This window comes from Cibotium barometz, chromosome 41 (genome assembly GCF_041138505.1).
Source record: "Cibotium barometz isolate CiBa-2024 chromosome 41, ASM4113850v1, whole genome shotgun sequence".
Taxonomy (NCBI): domain Eukaryota; kingdom Viridiplantae; phylum Streptophyta; class Polypodiopsida; order Cyatheales; family Cibotiaceae; genus Cibotium; species Cibotium barometz.
The window spans coordinates 1,189,656-1,208,169 of NC_141086.1; the positions used below are offsets into that span (position 1 = coordinate 1,189,656).

Consider the following 18,514-nt stretch of genomic DNA (forward strand, 5'->3'; position numbering starts at 1 on the left):
GCTTGTTTTGGCCTAGAGAGAGAAAATATTCTAGAGAGAGATAACTCAATTTTTAGATATCTTTGGATGAAAAAATATCCTTTCTTATTAAACTAAATTCCCCTCAAACATAAATTCAAAAAGAACTTTCCAATGTGCAATTGGAATTGATTGAAAATAGGTAAAAAGGACCTTATCCTGAGGGTCTAAATTTTTTAAAAATTTTGGATTAAGGTTCCTATGGACCAATAAGATTAATCCAAATGTAGGGAGGAGATAAATTGAAGAATAAAAGAAAATGCCCCCAAAACGACTAAATACTCACATAAGATGAAGAGTTGACTAGGGACAAGGTTTATTAGTTAAAAAAGAAGAGATGTTTAGAGAAAATGATGCATTTTTGATACCTTAGTGTGGGGAATTCCCCTCATGAAGGAGGTGCCTATTTCACATGTGTGGATGAGTTTTAAACTCGCAAATAATGAGATATTTTCATCTCTCCTCTCTCCTGTTTCAACTAGATCCAAAAAGTAAGCTAAACTAACCTAAAAATGGTCGAAAAGTGACCAAACTAATTTGAAAAATTCTAGAATCAATTTGCTTGGTTAGAGGCTCACTTTTTCCTATAAATAGAAGCCTCCCCCTTTGTAAAAGCTTAATGGTGTTTATGCACTGTTACTCTACTTCTGTCCTCGGCCATTTAACATTGAACTTCTTGATAATTCAATTGTTTTTTGGCCTAATCCTCTCCAAGTGAATTTGGTGGCCACCCTTGCTGCAAAGTAGAACTCTCAACCCTAAAGCCAAAGGAAAGCTTACAAGCTCCATGTAAGCTTAATTCTTACTTATTGTGAATTTTTAAATCTATGGTTTTCTCAAATTTTATGCTTTGTAAATGTTGAATTAAAATCTGATGCTATGCCTTGATGGAAAGGCCACCCCCTTCTCTTCTTTACAATTCAGCCCTTCTCAATCCTAGAAAGTTTAATTAAAAGATTGATTAAACTCTTTTCATTGTTTACTCTCTTGATTTTTGGAAAATAGAGTAGATTAGAGATATTAGAATTCAAATTAGATTAATTCAAGTCATAAATTGAATGATAAAATTGAGAAATGGCCAGCCATACAAAGGAGGTTATGGCAAAATTTTCTTAAATTTTGTAGAACTAAAGTTTATCATTAGGTTATTCTAAAATAGTAATTTCCTCTGTTTGTGCATTCTAAAAGATTTATTTTTATATCAAAATGTCTATTTTCATTAAAATTGAATTTATGCATAGGAAGATGCATAAAAGAATTATTTTTATTTCAAAAGTGTCATTCTCATTAAAATTGAATTTATGCATAGGAAGATGCATAAAAGACTTATTTTTATTTCAAAAGTGTCATTCTCATTAAAATTGAATTTATGCATCCCGAGACAAAACCTAACCAAATTCCTAATTGGATCCCATCACTACAATGGTTTGGGTGGTTGGCTAACCCATGGGATTGGATGGGGCCTGGACTGATGGATCCCTAAATTGAGACTCATTTCTGTTATGGTACGCTAGATGAAGTAAATCCCGGACAAAAATTGTTCTATGGAAAAGAATCAACGGTTGTTCCTCCCAATGAGGAAAAAAGCGTTGGTCTCTATGATCCAAGTGCAATCTTTCCCTGATCTGACTATGGGACTTACGGGTTCGATTAGATCAATTCAGTTAGTTAAGGCTTCTGACTACATTAGAGAAAAATTTATCCTGGAGGAATCGCCTCAGCTTTCCAGGCAAGGGAAGTTTTTTTGGGCTCGGTTTTGGAAGAACCAATGGATTAGTCTCTTGTCCGGATATCTGTGGAGACGAGGCCCCGAGTGTGGGACCGTGCCCCCCGCGCAAGAAGTGCTACTTCCGCTACTAGCACCCCTGAATTTGTTGCACGGTGGGGACAGGGATCTTACACAAATAACAGGATAAGTCCAAGCAACGTGACCACAATATTCATCTAGGGCATTATCCAAGTCTTCAACAATATCACCCTCAATCAAATTTTTATCCTAATGCAAATCCTCAATATTTGCATCACAACTGGGAATATCAAATAAGCCCACATCCTAGTTGTCTTCATGGATTGCATATACTTCACCAACACTTCCTTATCATCATACAACTAAGGATAAATCTGCATCATAGCCATCTTCTTCAATATTATCCAAGGACACTTTAATGTCCTCCTCAAACTCTTTAACATCACTACTACAAGATGAAGCTTCCTTGACCATAGCAATCTTCTAAAGATCTAGTACATCTTCAAATTGTTGAGATGTCAAGCAATAATCTGTTTTTTAGTTAACAGGTGTTCGCGAGCACTGCTGGTAAGTTTCTATCTTTGGAATTGTAGTAAGGGAATTTGATTGTGCAGACACTATATTTACAACAAAGAGGTCTTGCAGGTGTTATTGGGTGTATGTATGCAAATTGAGGTCATTGGTTGTGACAGTTTTGGTGCAGTATATAACAATTTGTGTAGGTCAAACGAGTGCTATTTTTGGTGAATTTGTGTTGTAGACAAGATGTCAAATGATGGAATTAACCAGATTATCATAGAGAAGCTTAATAACAATAACTTCCATGCTTGGAGGATTAGGTTAACAAATTTTCTGATGGGAAAAGGGTATTGGGACTACATTCAAGGTGAACATGAAGAGGCTCCAGAGATACAAAAGATTAATCCAATTGCTACAGATGTAAAAGAATACAAGGATTAGAATCAAGAAGCAAGGAAAGTCATGCATTGGCTTTCTATTAGCATATAAGACACCTTGATTGGGCATGTATAGGATGCCAAGTCAGCCAAGGAGGCATGGGACACCTTGGTGAAGTTGTGTGAAACTAACACCAAGGCACAAAAGATTCAGTTGAAGAATGAGCTTTATACTATGGAGAAGAAAAACATGTCTGTAAATGATTATGCCTTGAAAAAAAAGGGCATTGTGGAATCTCTTACTGGTGTTCCTATTGCTAATGATGATAATAAGGTGGACTCATGTCTACGTGGTCTTGAGCCATAATACAAGGCATTCAAGACGTCTATTTAGACTTGAGAGAACATTCCCAACTTTATAGATTTGGTGTCAATGCTGATCATTGAAAAAAAGAGTTTAGGTAAAGACCAGTCTTCACAAAATAAAGGTAATTTGGAGAAACATGCCTTTTACACAAGTGCAGGTAGAGGACAAGGAAAAGGTTGAGGTTGTGGCCAAGGTGGTGGGCTGAATAGGTAATCAAAACTATGCTTAGCAACAGTCCCATGAATCACAATAACAACAACACATAGGTGGAAGATGCTAGTTCAGAGAGGTAGCTGGAGTCAAAGAGGTTGTGGAAATTAGTGAAGGTAGAAAAATGATACACAAGGTTGTTTTTATTGTGGCAAAGCTTGGCATTTGCAGCAGGCAGATTGCTATAAGAAGTAAAATGACATGAGAAATGGAAAAGTGTAGCAAAATAACTATGCATACTCTAGCAGAAGTAATGAGGACAATGAAAGATTATTTTTTATGTAGCATGTGCTTAATGCTGTGTAGAGAAATGGTGTATCCATATGCAATGATGATGTATGGTATGTGGATTCAAGTGCTTTGAACCACATGACCGGTCATAGCGAGTGGTTCAAGGATATGAAAAAACTTGAAAAGCCAGGTTTTGTTGAAACATGGGATGATACTGCTCATCCAATGGCCCATGTTGAAAATGTGTCATTGTCTATGCAAGATGGTAAGGTGAAGTACGTGTCAGATGTACGTCACATTTCAAATATTACAAAGAATCTAGTTTCTGTTGACGAGATGATTGAGTTGGGTTTGCAGGTGCTCTTTAACCCTGATGGTTTTTATATCAAAGACTTTAGAGATAAGTGCGGGTTGATTGAAAAAGGTAATAGAGTGGGCAAAATGTTTACACTAAATGTAAATATGCTTGAAGTGAAAGCTACAATGTTTGCACACAAGGATCAAGAATTGTTACATACACAGACATTTGGCATAAGAGAAATGTGCAAAGAATGAAGTCTATACAAACTAAGAAATTGTGACAAGTCTGCCTAAGTTTAATATTGATGGTGTGTAGAAAGTATGTGAAGCATGTCAATTTGGAAAGCAAAAAAAGCATGTATTTCTACATGATAGAAATGTGAGTAGGAATGCACTAGATGTTGTGCATTCAAATGTATGGGGTCCTGCAAAAACTACGTTGTGTGGTGGTTCCTCTACTACACCACCAATAGGAACACAAGAAGAAAATCTAATGGGATAAGAACTAGGGGACACCAAAATCCCGGCTCCAAGTCACCAATCAACTCTGCACGTATCCTCTGTCCTCTAGCTAACTCCTCTAGACACTTATTCACCCTTCAACACCCTCCCATTCAACCAGCTGACTATTCATGTTGTCCTCCCCAATCAACACAGACCTCCAGAGCCTCTTATCTTTCACCTATAAGCCTCATTTGACCTCACTTGACCAAAAGAACTCCCAGAGCTGACACTGAGTTGACACAAAGCTGACTATATTTCGATTCGAAAGCTGTAGCAGTTGATTCTAGTTAGCAACCCATCTTCATGACCCCTAAACTACCCTCTAAGCTTGAAAAAAGTCCTCTAAGATCAGGTAACATCAAGCCCTAAATCCCAACACCTTATTGGGCACTTTCTTGATGTCTTATTGACCACTTGCTCTAACACAGCTGGCCTTCTGCTGACTACTATTTGAATTAGAAGCCTTCCTCCTCTTGTCCCAAGTAAGCTAAACACCCTTCGGGCTCCTCAACCGTCCTACAACACCATCTAACCTCAAGATCTAACTCTTAGAACCTCTTTGGACCTGTTAACTACTCTCTGTTGACATCTTGTTGACTCATATAGCTGACTCAGCTCTAACCTAGCTAACCTTGCTAACTCACAGCGGACTCAATCAGCTCTAGCCTAGCTAACCCTACTAATTCCAACCCATTAATAGCTTATAGCTGAATCAGGTAACTCCACCACAGTGTCATCTGAGACACACAAGACCTCAAGCTCAATAGATCCTAAAAGGATTTAACTTAAAAGACCCGCAATTGTGTTTGCTGACACTTGAACCACCCTACAACTTAATTGTGACCTGCGGCTAAAACAGATCAGCTAAGTGATGACAATCCTCATATTTTTAGACTGAACCCCAAGTAAGTTCCTCTCAACCCAAAATGATAAGTTCTCACCTGCTAACCATATCTGGTCCTGAGGGCTGATCTCTCGACTCTGTAACCTCTGTGGTGGCTGATGCTGACCGAGTCAGTATTGACTTAGCAATCTCACTCAGAAGAGTTCCTTTCCCATATTCTCAATCCAAACAGCATGAGTATAGCACCATAACACAAAAACTTAACAACTCACATAGAAATCAAGCTCCAGGTGTACTATTCTTCGTAGAAACAAAAACAGATGGTCTTAATGTCCATGAGACCTGGGGTGCAAAGTAAATAGAAGAAAACATAGAAAAGTGCCAGGGTCCTCCACAAGTAGACCCAACGAAAACTCTTCAAAAACTTTGTCTTCAGTCACAACTTCACAAAACTCACTGCCACAAGTGGCATATCTTTCTCAAACTCAAACATATCAGTCAGCTTGGCAATCAGTAGCACAATTGAACAAGAATTGCACTTAGAAAAGTATCTAATAGAGCTATCTACAAAGAACCTAAGAGACACAACTCCTAGCCAATTCTTTGTCTCCTTTGGACAACCTCTACTCTAAATCAATTCTTCTCTCACGTATTAAGAGACTAAGGTTATGTAAAAGGGGAAGAGAAGGGTGTGTGTGTGAAGGGACTTAAGGACTGCAAGATTTCTAGCCTAAAATAATCAAAACCAACTTGTAGGAGTCTACTCTACTTAAGTCCCTCTAGTGGTTTCCCTCCCCACAGCTCTTCTATATTGAAAAGTTCCCTAATTTGGGACCTTTACAAGAATCTCCTTACTGTGTGAGTGGTGAAAGTGCTTAAAAGGAGGTGTATGGTGATGATTTCCAATGCTTGGTAAGTTTTTCAAAAGAGACACAATGATACAAAGATGATGTGGTTAAAGATTTCTGAAAGTCTTACTCGGGAAGTTGAACAAGCCCGAGTGCGAAACAATAAGCCGATGAGTGAGTAGGTTAGCTGGGTACATGAGTGAGAGCTTGTTTATTATGAGTGGCCATAGTAAGTTAGAAGATCAAAACCACCAAGCCAAGTCTATTTGCACAATCTGCAGCAGCAGAGCAGGTAGGGGTGGAACTGAGGATATGAAGACTAGGAAGGCGAGCAAGAAGACCAAGAAGAAACACAACAATCCGTAACAAAAGAAGCACATATGAAGACTAGGAAGGCGAGCAAGAAGACCAAGAAGAAACACAACAATCCGTAACAAAAGAAGCACAAACTTGGGCATAAGCTGACATGAGAATCCATAATAGGATCCTGCATGTTTGATAAATGTAACCAATCTTAGAATGACACATGGTAGCCAAGATCCTAGATGGGTATAAAAACCCCAAAAACTTTGTAAAAAGGGTTCCAATAGTTCAAATCACTCCCAGTTTGTGTGAGTCTATACCATCTAATCTTAGCTCTAGCCTTATTGGAAAATTACCCTCGTAAATTAATATAATACAAGTATTTTTGTTGTACAATGGCTTTAGTCATGAATATAATGGCAAACCTTATTGACCACATCTTGATTATATTAAGAGGGAGTGAGAACGAGCGAGAGTGTGTTTGTTATTGTGTTCTTTGACTTCGACGAGTAATTGTCTCTTTGCAAACTTATCCAGCGAGTGCTTATAGGAGTTTATAGGTGATAGAAGCTATGGCATTTGAAGAATGCAACACAAATGAAGATCTTCTATCTTTCATTTCATCAAATGAAATAAATGAGCCAATATGCGATAATGATGATGATAATGCATCTACTACTTGTTCTTTAAGTAGTGGAATATGAATTTACCTTGCTATAAGAGCCGTAGAAATGATGGATCAGAGATAGACCAATTGACATGTATGGACTTATTATAAGATGGCATTGATAAGTACTATGCAAAGATATAAATCACTATGTACCTTTCTACTTTATGCTTGACAAATTTATGTAATAAGTTTTTACTAGATGTTTTTTATGGACTACATTTGGAGTATTTTGTTTTTTTTCTCGTGCTTCCTGGTGAGGCTTATAGCAATGTTTACAAATGTCACTCAACGGTGCTTATAGTAGCAAAACATAAATTGCTCCAAAACATCAGTAAATAAGCACTGTCATTAACTCCTCATTTTGTTGTCATGACATGCATGATCTCATAAATGAGTTGTGTAACAAATGAGTTTATCAAGTTCCTCTCTTATAATTGTTGAGTACTTAGGGTTTATTTGATAAGGACTTTGTTAGCAAGTGGGTTAGGATCCTTCTATGATAAGTATGGTATGTTGCACCACTCATGGAATTCCCTTTTCATTTCCAAAAGTAAAGCAATCCTTAAATTCATTCAGGAGGGGTCAAGTCCTTAGCACTAAGAGTGCTTTGTGTTCATTTAATAAGGTGTAAGATTCCTCTCCCAACCCCTTTTTGATGTCTAGTATCTTCCCCTGTAATCAATCCCTCTTCAGAAATATAAAGACCTTGTTTCTAACTGTTTTAGCTTAGAGAGAGAAAAATATTCTAGAGAGAGAATATTCAGATTTTGAATATTTTTGGATAGAAAAATATCTCTTATAATTCAGATGAGTTTCCCTGAAACAGAAATTTAAAAAGAATTTTCCAATGTGCAATTGGAATTAATTGGAAATAGGTATAAAGAACCTTAGCCTAAGGGTCTAGATTTTCAAAAATCTTTAGACTATGGTCCAATTAAGGTTTCTATGGGCCAATAGCATCAATCCATGTGTAGGGAGGAGATAAATCCAAATTGTAAAAAGAAAATACCCAAAAATGAGTAAATGCTCACATGAGGTGAAGAGTTGAAAATGTACAAGGTTTATTAGTAAAAAACTATGAGCAATATTAAAAATATGAGATATTTTGGGAATAATGATTTTATTATGACACATATGTAAGGAAGGGGAGTCCCTTAAATGCTCACATAAGATGAAGAGTTGAAAATGTACAAGGTTTATTAGTAAAAAACTATGAGCAATATTAAAATGATTCCATTATGACACATATGTAAGGAAGGAGAGTTCTTTAAAGGAGGTGCATATTTCACATAAGATGAAGAGTTGAAAATGTACAAGGGTTATTAATAAAAAACTATGAGCAATATTAAAAATATGAGATATTTTGGGAATAATGATTTTATTATGACACATATGTAAGGAAGGGGAGTCCCTTAAATGCTCACATAAGATGAAGAGTTGAAAATGTACAAGGCTTATTAGTAAAAAACTATGAGCAATATTAAAATGATTCCATTATGACACATATGTAAGGAAGGGAAATTCTTTAAAGGAGGTGCATATTTCACATGCTTGAATGAGTTTTAAACTCATAAAAATTAAGATATTTCATCTCTCCTCTCTCCTCATTCAAGTCTAGTTCCAAAAAGTTAGCTTAATTGACCTAAAAATGGTCAAAAAGTGACCAAACTGACTTGGAAAATTCTAGAATCAGTTTGTTTGGTTAGGAGCTCAAATTTTCCTATAAATAGAAGCCTCCCCTTGTTGAAAAAAACATAGTGTCCTCCTAAGCCAAAATAGATAGTGTCTTATGCTTTGTTACTCTACTCCTCCTAAGCCAAAATAGATAGTGTCTTATGCTTTGTTACTCTACTCCTCCTAAGCCAAAATAGATAGTGTCTTATGCTTTGTTACTCTACTCCTCCTAAGCCAAAATAGATAGTGTCTTATGCTTTGTTACTCTACTCCTCCTAAGCCAAAATAGATAGTGTCTTATGCTTTATTACTCTACTCCACCTAAGCCAAAATATAGAGTGTCTTAGGCATGGTTACTCTACTCTACCTAAGCCAAGAACTGTGAATTCTTTAATAATTCACTAGTTTTTGATACTTCTCTCTTTCTTCAATCCCCATTGGTGGCTCCATCAACATACTAAACCAATTGATTGGTTGGGGGCCTCTACCGTGAATAAAGAATCAAGCAAATCATAAGGTAAGTATATTGAATTTTGATCTTTTCTATAATTTCTCAATGATTCTCTCTTCTCAACCCCTCTCAAGCTTGAGAAGTTTAATTGGTATGGTTTTTTAAATGCTATTGAAGTTAATTGGTGAATAGTAGTGAAGAGTTACATAATTTAATAAATGCTATCGAAGTTAATTTCCATTTATGTTTAAATTCTAATGGTTTTTATGTAATTTCTCTCTCTCACTCAAGAAATGGTCATACTCATGACCCATTCTCAATCCAAATGAAGCTTTTCATAAAGCCTTTCCTTAATCCAAGATTAAGCTATGCTTGAGGCCAAATTAATGGCTTTTTGCTATGCTTTTAGTTTATGCACATTGATGATTCAATCCATTATGGATTGATGACCCAATTAGAGACCATTCTAATTGTTTTCTTAATGATCCAATTAGAGACCATTATAGATTGATGATCCAATTAGAGACCATTCTAATTGTTTTCTTAATGATCCAATTAGAGACCATTATGGATTGCTGATCCAATTAGAGACCATTCTAATTATTTCTTTAATAATGAGCTTTATCCCTTAGAAAAAAAATTGAGATTTATCAGTCATAGTAGCGGAGCTATGGCAAAATTTTTATAGAAATTACGCATAAAATAAATTCATTCAAAGCATAAAAAGAGGACTTCCTACCATATTCTAGGAACTATCATCCTAGATTAATTAAAAGAATTTTATTATGCATGGAGATGTGGATGCTGCATGTAGATGTAGATGTATGGATGTGAGTGTGAATGTGGAGGTGGATGTATGCATGGGATGTGGATGTATGCATGTAGAAATAGATGTGTAGATGAGGATGTAAATGGAGATGTGGATGGATGCATGTAGATGTAGATGTATAGATGTAGATGTGAATGGAGATGTGGATGTATACATGTAGATGTAGATGTATAGATGTAGATGTGGATGTGGAGGTGGATGGATGCATGTAGATGTAGATGTATAGATGTAGATGGGAATGGAGATATGGATGTATGCATATAGATGTAGATATATAGATGTCAATGTGGATGTGGAGGTGGATGGATGCATGTAGATGTAGATGTATAGATGTAGATGTAGATACGAATGGAGATGTGGATGTATGCATGTAGATGTAGGTGTATAGATGTAGATGTGGATGTAGAGGTGGATGTATGCATGTAGATGTAGATGTATAGATGTGGATGTGAATGTGGAGGTAGATGTATGCATATAGATGTAGATGTATGGAGGTGAATGTGAATGTGGATGTAGATGTATGCATAGAGATGTAGATATATGCATGTAGATGTGAATATACGATATGTGATGTGAGGGAATCTGAAGTGATGAGATAGAAATGATGTGATGGGATGAGTATACATATAAATGGAATATGGAATAAGTAATGTAGATTGATGAGGGATAATGTGGAAAAATGAAAGTTAAAATAGAAATTGTATTGTAAACTGTTTGTAAATGCTGGTTGTAAATGCTGTTTGTAAATGATTGTTTTATGTCAAGAATGCTGGGGAGAGCATTTTGACCGTCTTGTGATTAAAGTCGTGATGGTAAAGTTGCAACTGCTGACGGGGAGTCAATGAAGGACGTCTCGCGTAGCAAGGTCGGCCGAGGTCTTGACCAGCCTCGGTGCGATTAAAATGGTGAGCTTCCGGTACGGTGGATGAGGGGCCAAGGAAGCGGCCTATGCGTGAAGCGCTAGGTCACCTGCGAAGGATCCTAGAGGGTGCTGACCATACGGTGCTCGGGCTCTGGGTCGCCTAGGATACCCACGCGTGCGTCGAGGAAGATATTGGAACAGAGTTGGAGTTGTTTTCTGAAATCGAGCATGGATCTGGTTGATTGACCTTGCTGGTCTTCAATGGATGAGTCCATGGCTCCTTATATGGATCTGTTGGTTGATCTTGCTGATCTTCAACGAGAGTCCATCTTGTTAAGTGATTATATTGCCAAGTATTATGGGCTAGGAACTATCGAAACGGCTCCTGAGCGTTCTAGTTGCCAATGATGCCATAGATACTCTGATGAAGGAATGATGGGAAATTAAGAATCAATTGGATAAATTGGAAGATGGTGATCAATGATACTAGGGTTTTATTAAAGGATTGTTTTAAACTGGTTGAATCTGGTTGAAAAAGGCAATTTCATATTGGGTGTGTGAGTGGTGTGACTAGTTTTATTTTGCATGAACATCCGGCTAGGGGGCCTTGGAACTCTTTTCCTTGGTACCCGGGACAAAACCTAACCAAATTTTTAATTGGATCCCATCACTACAGTGGTTGGGCGGTTGGCTAACCCATGGGATCGGATGGGGTTAGGCTGGACTGATGGATCCGTAAATCGAGACTCAAACTTTTGTTTTTACGATAGAAAAAATAAATAAATCTCGGACAGTAACTGTTCTATGGATAGGAATCAACGGCTGTGCCTCTTGAATGGGGAAAAAAGCGTTGATCCCAATGATCCAAGTGCAAGTTTCTTCCTTGAACTGACTAAGTATCTTATAGATGTAATTGGATCATCTCGATCAGAAATGATCTTGACTACGTTAGAGTAAAAAGTTATCCTGGTGGAATCGCCCGTGCTTTCCGGTTAAGGAAGTTTTTTTCGGGTTTGGTTTTGGAACAACCGACGGATTAGTCTCTTATCCGGATATCCGTGGGCGAGGCCCCGAGTGTGGGACCCCTGTCCCGCGCGAGAAGCGCTACTTCCGCTGTCAGTACCCCGAATCCATTGCTCGGTGGGAACAGGGATCTTACATAAGGCCTTTTCCAAGTAGGAACCCTCTATGATCGGGTGTGTTGCACCACTTCATGTGGAATTTCCTTTATATATCCATGTATTTCCAAGCAAAGTAATCCTTGAATTCCTTTAGGAGTTCAACCAATTCCTTTTCTTCATCCGCTATCAAGTCTCTAGGTTCTACAATGTTATTCTCTTAACTTCAATAGGCCCATCATAAGATACGCATTCTTTTCCCCCTCTTTAGAGTGTTGTGATGTGTGCTGTAAGACGAGCTACAATTGTCATGCATGACTTGAAATGGTTAGGAAACGGTCTTAGATGTAACTCATCATAATCTTCTTCTTCTTTTTGACCCATGATCCTCTTGGTGTCCCTTTCAACTTCAACCAATGCTTTATTTCTCTTTCTTCTTTCAGACTGGGTGTGAGTTGAGGCTCTATCAAAATTGGTGAGTTGAGGCTTTTTCTTTTACTCGGGTTTAGCTATTGTTTGCTTCTCACCGTTCAACCACTACTTTGTTCAATTATTATGCTTTTGTTTCAACCATTAGTTGAGACGAAATAGACATATGGCATGTGTAATTGGTTATAGATTTTGTTAAGAGGAAAATGATCAAGTACGTCTACTTAGAGAACTTGAGTCGGTGACTTGAGTGTTTAGGCCTATAGATCTTCTAGCTTGAGTCGGTGACTTGAGTGTTTAGGCCTATAGATATTCTCGAGCTTGTTTTATTAATAGGAGTCGATGACTTGAGTGTTTAGGCCTACAGATCTTCTAGCTTGTTATATGTCCCCCCCTCAACTTGTATCATGTAAACACTTTGGTATTATATGTGATAAATTTTATAGAACAATCTTAATATATCATCTTCAAGTTTCACTAACCTTCAATTTTACAATTATGTGCAAAGCTTTAATAATATCATCATCATGTAAGCTTTTGTTGCCCTTCATCGGTCCCCTAGACGAGATTTTATGGAGTGGGTGATAAATACAACGAGTTGATCCTCGTCCATCTTGTCCAAGCTTCTGTCAAGCTCGCCTGTCTCATCATCATAAAGGAAGTATGCAGTCTTCCTGGTGAGCGACCACCCGCTCACGATAAATAACTGGAAATTCTTTTCTGCCGAAAACCCAGCATCCCTCAAACCCTTTTGAAAGCTCTGATCTACGATGAGCCTCAAATCTTTGCTTGCATCTCTCATGCTCACCGCCTTCCTTTGTGCTATCGATTTTAGCGACTGATCTGCTTTTGTGCGTACAAAAGCGCATGGCCTTGCCTGCAATTTCGTAGTCGATTTTCATGAAACGATCGGAGGAGAGCACCAGGATGCAGTCCAAAGCATAGAGCATGTTGTTCTCGAAGTAGGTGGACTCTGGCTGTCCCAATGTTCCTGCGCCAGGGATGTCCCATAGTATGATGTGAGGGTAATCAGAATGGGCGTACTTCGTGATTTGCCTTGTTGTCTCAGTCTCCCCCACGGGTGCAGCATCTGCAGAAGAGAAACATACATGCACGCACGAAAGCTGTCTAGTTGAGCTTGCGCAACAAAGAATCAAAATGAGCTTGCAGCATCAGCTGCAGAAGAGAAACATGCATGCATGCACGAAAGCTGTCTAGTTGAGCTTGCGCAACAAGGAAAAACAGAATGGTTGTGATCACCATCATCACGAAGAACCCAGAACAAGGCCACAACGCCTTGGGAAGGGAAGACCACAGCCCCTCCGAGAGCAAGAGGGATTGTGCCCCCCTTCCAAGCAGGTAGACTTCGGATTGATCACTACTAACCTGGATGTTTGTCTCTCAGCCCTCGGAATGCATTGATGAGACTAGACTTCCCAACTCCGCTTTGTCCGACCACTACAAAGTTGATGTCTTTGGTGACGTCCATGCCCAATTTCGTCCTTGCTTCTGCTATAAGCTCCTCGGGCGTTTTTACTTTGACAATCTCCACGGCTGGCCTCAGGTCCACAGGTTTCTTAGGCTTTTTGGAAAACCAGCCGCCCATGGTGCGCGGACCTGATCAATGTGAAGGTCTTGACTGCGCTTGCAAGGTTAATTTACAGAAATGAGGTCTTTTATCATCGGGCTGTAGCTAAGTTGTTAAGGTGTTTCGTTGTCAAAACCCAGGTCATGGGTTCGAACCCTGCTGGCTACCCCGATTGATGCCTTACCCTTGTGTACCGATTGAAGCTTGTCCCTGCTTTGTGGGATAAGGGGGTCCCATGGGTACTAAGCCTGCTTCCTAACGCCTAACTTTGAAAAAAAAAGAAATGAGGTCTTTATCTCACTACGCTTTGCAAAGTTTAGAGACCAGAAGGTCTTTATTACTACACTTTCATCTTCATCTCTCCCCCTTGCAAATTCACCTTCTTATCATAATTGATTTTATTCCTCGTACAACTTTAAGAACAAACAAAGAATATAATGACACAAAATCCTTCCACGCCACACCACCACCCTATCGTGCTATATTCCCCTTTATTCCTTTGCTCTTTTTTTTCTTCTCCAAAAGCATTGAAACCATGTCCTTAAAAGAAAAATTCACCATGTCGTCCCCCGAGCATTGTAACACATGTCAAGGAGATGACATTGTGGACGTGAGCAGGATTTATTGTGTGGAGGGGATAGGAGTAGGCCATGCTAATATAAAGGGGAAAAGCCCTGCCCATGTGGGGTGCATAAAATCCATTGTAGCATTAAAAGAATCATTGTAAAACAATAATAATGTCACAAATATGAGAATCTAGTGTTGAAAATGGTAATATGGGATTGATCATGGTAATATGGGATTGATCATGGTGTTGTTCAACATAAATTAAGCATAAACTATGGTGGGTTATACCACATCTAGAACTCCATACAAATGAAAGGCTTCTAATAGTAATATAAATAGCCATTGACCCAATCTCCTTTACAAATCATCATGCCATGTGGCAATCTCTATCCCACATCTTCTTGTGTGACTCTCATAAACCACATCTTACATAATATCTCATCTCACCCATAAGATGTGTTCCCACACAAAGATACACTCACACATCCAAACCCGTTGCAATTTACATTGCACATTTCAACACGCCTCCTCAATGTAAAGTTAGGTGTGTGAACTAATCATCTCTCCAACCAATTTAACCAACTCACCTCTCACCCCCTGAACAATTTGGCATTGCCAATCTCCATACTCCCCCTCAATGCAAATTGGAGTGTTCAACAAGTGTGTGTGCATGTGCGTGCCTAGCCAACCTAGACACCTCAAGTCTGTTTCGAGCACCGTTTTGCTTTGACGGAACCACCCAAGTACTTTTTGGATACCCATGTGCCCAGAAAAAGGAAACCAACCCATAAATTGCGATGCCCATGTGTGCACAACTCAATGCACACCACATTACATCCATTTTGAGCACCCGTAGGCTCAGGAAAAGGACCTTTATAATTTGGGTGAGAAAAAATACAATCCTTTTTATGCATCAAGGCAAGGGTAGGGTACCTGTAAAAAAGAGTGGTTATAAAGAACCATCCACGGTTTTTTTTCCAAATCCCATATTTGCTTGACATTTCAAGGAGTTGGGGAGAGAAAAAAATTACAACTCATTTTGGCCGTCACCATTGGGCAAGTGAACCCTGTGTGTGTGTAATATTTCCATTTGACAATGTCAAAAAATATGAGATGAATTTACAATGGTTTTCAAGTTCCCTTCTACCATGTGAACAAGGGCTATATACTGGATGTATGTGAATAAGATTTAACTTGATAAGGTTTTAGGGTTTCAAACCCTATCTTCAATTTTGTAGGAAAATAACGTGAGCCAGCTGTTTTTGGCGATGGTGGCCGTTTCTTCATCTTTCTTGCAGTCCACAGTGTTGACCTATCTTTTTTTTTTTGTAGCTTACTAAGACAAATCGCCTACTACTACAGGAGAGAGCTACCCACTCTTCTTTTTGTTGTTGTAGACTAATGCCGAATCTTTTCATTTTCTAAAACCTATTTTGGCCGGTGCATCTCTCTTGCACTAGCCCCATGCAGTTTCTCTGTCTCAGGCCCTTCCATATTGCCCTTTTTGTAGTGTAACCTGGGGTGGACACTTGGTGTGCACACAGATCTGAAGCGAACGTCGCTTGTGTCTCCCTTATCTCTATTGCATGATGCTACTCTACTCATCATGGAGTGTGCTCTCTCTTTGCCCATTTTCTACTAGTTTCTCTGAAAGTGCTCTTCACTTTTGCTTACTACCATGCACGACTCCTTCTCTGAGCTTTCATTATTGGAGCTTCATGCTGCGTTGTTTCTGTGTTGACTCTTGAGGACATGGGCTACTATCTATGCAGTAGCTCCTCTCCTTCAATTTGCTAACCTTCTCGACTCTACATAATCATCTCTCATGAATACATCAACGAGACGACCTCTTGCCATCTCAAGCCTTTGTTACAATTGGATACTGCTCAACCTTGAGCTCCTCTGCTATGACAAATGCTTGCCCTATAATGCAAGATTTGAGCTTCTTGTAGCTCCACAACTTTACAAGGTACCATAGATTCTACTTTTGCCTTTGTCAGATGCTTGCTTGTAGCTCCTCTTTGCATGTTGAAAGCCATAAGGGTGCTCTTCATTGGTCTCTCATAAGAAATCATAGGTGCAAAATGCCATAAAAGCTTCCATAAAAATTTTCTCATCTTCCTTCAGCAAAATCACAAGTAACACCACTTTTGATGTGTCGAACTATGGGCTTTATCATTAGCCCAAATTTGCTTTTCCCCATTTAGACAAGCTACACCTTCTAATGCTCTTTGCCCTTTTGCAAAGAGCCATATCCCATAAACTATCTTGCCACAAGATTGACAAGCACGCACCTTATCGCTCTTTACATGCAAGCAAAGAACCTAGGTATCTACAAATCCCAATCCACATAGCAACCCTTCTCAAACCATTGAGCACTCTTCCTTTCTTTTGCGAAGAACCATATCCCATAAACTCTCTTGCCACAATATTAACAAGCATGCACCTTATTGCTCTTTGCATGCAAGCAACGAACCTTGGGATCTACAAATCCCGATCCACATAGCAACCCTTCTCAAACCATTGGGCACTCTTCCTTGCTCAAACACCAAATCTGAGGCACAATTATAAAATTACTTACTTGGTGATTTTTGACAGCTTCTTTAATGATGCCACCATCCTCCAAAGTCTTTGTATTGCTGAAAATCTTCATTTCCAGCTTTCATATAGCTTCAAATCACCAAATGCTAGATTCTCTTCTTACAACTCCATTGGCAAACCTCATACTCTCTCAATATAATGATAATGTATAATATATGCTTAATCAAATGAACTCTCAAAAAGTACTATACATAGATATCCACCATAATCAAGAGCCCATCCTAGCTCTAATACCATGTTGAAAATCCTAATATGGGATTAATCATGGTGTTATGCAACATAGATTATGCATAAACTATGGTGGGTTATACCACACTAAGAACTCCATGGTTAGAGAGAGAGAGAGTAGCACACTCAATAATACTCTATTGCATGTGATGTATGAACCATACAAATGAAAGGCTATTAATATAAATAACCATTTACCCAATCTCCTTTACACATCATCATGCCATGTGGCAATATCTATCCCACATCTTCTTGTGAACTCCATGGTTAGAGAGAGAGAGAGAGAGAGAGAGAGAGAGAGTAACACACTCAACGAAATACTCTATTGCATGTGATGTATGAACCATACAAATAAAAGGCTATTAATATAAATAGCCATTTACCCAATCTCCTTTACACATCATCATGCCATGTGGCAATATCTATCCCACATCTTCTTGTGTGACTCTCATAAACCACATCCCACATAACATCTCATCTCACCTATAAGGTGTGTTCCCACACAAACATAAATTTACACATCAAAATCCATTGCAATTTTACATTGCACATTTCAACAACCCTCCTCAATGTAAACTTAGGTGTGTGAACTAACTCATAGTCTAAAAATGCAAACAAAAATTAAAAATGTATATAGGTTCATGGGCATCTCCTTTACAACAATGTGCCTAGACAAACTCTCCTTATTCCTTTTCCCATCTCCATCTCCTTTACATCAATGACTCCCCTTTATTCTTTTTCCCTTGCTGCATCTTATCTCTTTCTTCCTTTTCCCTTTCTTCATATTATCTCTTTCTTCTTTCTAAAAGTAGGCCACTTTGAATCAAGTAGATTCACTAAAATAATTTTGACTTATCTTTGATATATGGTCTTTCATGCTATTATTTATGAAGAAACATATTTGGAGGTAGATATGCATTTCAAACGTTCAAGCATTAAAAACTTTAATATGTATGGATGCATTATATAAATTTTATTGTTCTCCATGATTATAATCTCAGTGCCCTCAAATATCCAGTAAAAACTTAACCACACTTTAAAGAATTTAAACCTAGCATATTATTTACTTTGTTGACATGAAGTAACAAGCATATTTGTATTGTGAGAATAAATAATAGATATTAAACTTCAAATTATATTAGTTATTATATTACTAAAGTGGTACAATAGATGGTAAAGCCCCAAACTTATGTACTCCTACGATGGCTAATTTTTTGGAACTAATAAAG

General features: G+C 38.3%; 1 protein-coding gene across 1 annotated transcript; it reads right to left on the minus strand.

Annotated features, from left to right (window-relative positions):
- Positions 1–12,754: 12,754 nt before the first annotated feature.
- On the minus strand, positions 12,755–13,988 carry LOC147614589 (uncharacterized). Its single transcript, XM_086779862.1, has 2 exons — positions 13,688–13,988; positions 12,755–13,391 (listed from the first exon to the last, which is right to left on the minus strand). The coding sequence occupies exons 1-2, from the start codon at positions 13,905–13,907 to the stop codon at positions 12,952–12,954; spliced, it is 660 nt and encodes a 219-aa protein (XP_086635988.1). The 5' UTR covers positions 13,908–13,988; the 3' UTR covers positions 12,755–12,951.
- Between the last annotated feature and the right edge of the window lie 4,526 nt (positions 13,989–18,514).

What these genes read in the sequence shown, in the direction of transcription:
- LOC147614589 (XM_086779862.1), bottom strand. Translation starts at nt 13,907, where the DNA reads ATGGGCGGCTGGTTTTCCAAAAAGCCTAAGAAACCTGTGGACCTGAGG. An exon ending in GCTGAGAGACAAACATCCAG is followed by an intron (nt 13,392 to 13,687) that starts GTTAGTAGTGAT and finishes TCTCTTCTGCAG; the next exon opens with ATGCTGCACCCGTGGGGGAG.